Source organism: Cynocephalus volans, chromosome 3 (genome assembly GCF_027409185.1).
Source record: "Cynocephalus volans isolate mCynVol1 chromosome 3, mCynVol1.pri, whole genome shotgun sequence".
Taxonomy (NCBI): Eukaryota; Metazoa; Chordata; class Mammalia; order Dermoptera; family Cynocephalidae; genus Cynocephalus; species Cynocephalus volans.
The window spans coordinates 104,786,503-104,789,370 of record NC_084462.1 but is presented as its reverse complement, the minus strand read 5'-3'; the positions used below and the strand labels follow the sequence as shown (position 1 = coordinate 104,789,370).

The 2,868-nt window shown below is 52.1% G+C and overlaps 1 protein-coding gene across 1 annotated transcript; it reads right to left on the bottom strand.

Moving 5' to 3' along the window:
* On the bottom strand, positions 1–2,868 carry LOC134372648 (toll-like receptor 11). Its single transcript, XM_063090079.1, is given in 1 exon segment — positions 1–2,868. A coding segment is annotated over 1 exon segment (2,868 nt).

Genomic DNA, 2,868 nt, shown 5'->3' with positions numbered 1-2,868 from the left:
TTAATCCTCTCTCTCTAGTCCAGCTTTCCTTAGCCTTCTCCGAAGTTGCTCACAGAAGGTGTTCCATTCAACTCTCCCTTGGGGCAAATAGAAGTAGTCCTCCTTCTGTAGCCACCTGGTAAGGCGTTGGTAGCCGTTTAACTGCTGCCTATTGATAGGCTCCAGAAATAGCAGCAGGAGGCGAGCAGTCCCAGGCTTGGCCACCAAGCGGTAGGTGGCGAGCCTTAACTCCAGATTGCACCAGAGACTTTCCAGGGCCTGGCAACTGAGCACACACAGGGTGGCTCTGCTGCTTTCCATGCTGGTGACTGTAGCATCCATCCTGTCCTGCCCAACCCCAAAGTCCCTCTCAGGCAGGCATAGCCTCAAGCCCTCGCCAGCTGGAGGAGGCTTCTCCAGGGCAGGAACCAGTTCTTCCAGGACCCAGGCTTGGTCCTGCTCACAGTAGGATACGAAGACATCATAGGGGAATTGGCCTCTGGGGCCCTGCCCACCCAATTTCCACCACCAGGCATGAAATAGAGTCCGGAGGTGATGAAGCCAGGGCCATTTGGGGCAGCCAAGCAATGCAAAGATGATCAACAGGAACACCAGGGTGAAACTGATGAGAAAGCCCCGAAACTCAGGATCATGTGGGCAGTGACCAGAATGGAAGGAGAGTAGTGGAGTCTTCGAGTAGTCAGAGGCATTGGCCATGCAGATGGATTTCTCTAACCCATACACAAAGGTGTTTGGGGCCCGTGTTGCCCAAGGCCCCACCCAAGAGCTTTCACACTGGCAGGTGAAGGTGACATCTGAGAAATAAACATATTGAGGCATTTGGGGGATTAGCTCCTGGAGGCTGCTGTCCAACCCCAGTATCCATTCAGAGTTGAGCAGTAGCAACTGGAGGAGTCCCAAATCCCTGAAGCTGGAGACAGAGAGGTTCCCAAGGTTCAGGTTGCTCAATGCCAGGACCTGCAACTGAGGCAGCTCCTTCAGGATCACTTCCAGCTTCACTGCACCTAACTCATAGAGGAAGTTTAGGTCCCCCAGCTCCAGCACTCGCAGCCTGGGCATGCCAAATAAACGCATGTTTTCTGTGCCCCCATGATCAGACCAGAAGTGCAAGTGCTCCAGGAGAGGAAGCTGTGGAAAGAATCTCCGGGATTGCTGGCCTGAGAAAATATAGGCACTGCAGCCTCTCAAAGTAAGGTGACGCAGGGAAGGAAAATGGACTGTGATGTTGTTTTGAAGCAGCAAAATACTGGGAGTTTGTAAGGTAAGGTTCTCTAAGAATAAGAAGGGTTCACCACTGGGGACACTAAACTGGATCCATCCTTGTGCCCACACCTCCAAGCTGAGTAGTGCTGAAGGTCAGGGAGGGTAGATCTCCAGCATCTCAGTAGAACCCAGCTGCAGATGGCTCAGCTTCTGAGGACCCTGGAGCTGCCTACCTGAGATGTGCTCTAAATGGGTGCCCAAGAGGTTCAGTGAGACGAGAGCAGGAAGAGAGGACAGCCAGTCTGGTTTTAGCACCTTAATTTGGTTCCAACTCAGGTCTAGAGTCTTCAGCCACCTCAATCCCTCCAGGTTCTCACTGGATAAGTTAGAGATGTTGTTGCCACTCAGCCAGAGCTCCTGGAGTTGAGGAAGAGAGGAGAAGGCCCCACTGGGCAGAACACAGAGCTCATTGTGGGACAGATCTAGCACTCTCAGGTTTGAGCTGACCAGCCCTTTTGGGAGCACCAAGGTTGGTCCCAGCTTATTCATTGAGAGGTTGAGCCTCTGAAGCTGGGGCAGGGCACTCAGAAAACTTATGGGAAGTAACTGCAGGCCATTGGCATGAAGGCTGAGGAGTTCCGGGGAGCAGCAGCTTAGGAGATCCCCATCTTCTATGTTCTGAATTTGGTTGCTCCCAAGGTTGAGTGCACGAAGCTCAAAGTAGCTTGTCACATTCCCAGGCAGTTTTTCTAGACCTGTACCCACAAGGGAGAGAGAGTCCAAGTGGAGTAGTCCTGAGCCTAGGAGGCCTAATGCACTTAGTGGGGTGCCATCCAATCTTAGAGAATGGAGCTGAAGTCCATGCAAGGCTCTGACACCCACCTGGCTCAGCTGTACATTGTCAGACAGATCCAGCACCTCAAGGAAGGGGGATGATGGTTCGGGGCTGGCTGTAGGAGAGGAACCAGGAACAAGGTTCGGGAAGAGCCCTTGCAATTCCTGCAGCTCTGTTAAACAGCTGTTTCTGAGGGTCAAATGACTAAGGCTGGTTGGCAACTGGATGTTCTGGCTATAATTCAGACAGTACCCTTGAAACAAAAGGCTGCTGAGGAATGTGAGGGGCTCCAGGGCATCTGGAGAGAGGAAAAGATTCAGGCAACATGGAGCATGATGCTCAAAGGAAAGGTGCTGCAGCTGGTGCAACCCTTGAAATGCCCCAGATGTAATCCTGATGGTGCCCAGCTGCAGTCTCAGAAGCTGTAAGGAGGGGAAGTAACCAAAGGCATCGGAAGGCAGGATAGGAACTGTGCCCTGGAGGCATAGCGCCTCTATATCTCGGGGCACTGGTGTCAGAGTCTTAACCAGGTCTTTCACATTGGAGCATGATGCAAAAAGATGAAGTCCTGGGGCCAGGGAACAGGATGGGATGTAATAGGAGAGATTAGGCAACAGGGAGCTGTCTGCTATGGTGCAATCAGGGGTGGTCCATGCCCAGCTCATCAAGCTGAGGCTCTTCAAGGCCAACAGTAAGAGAGGGAGAAGAGTAGAGAACGGAGGCCTTTCCATTCTTGGCATTGTTTCTAGAAAAATAGGAAAAAGAAGAGGGGTGTCAAATCCTACATTGGCAGACAATTCCAGCCCAGAGCCTTCTGCTACATATAACAT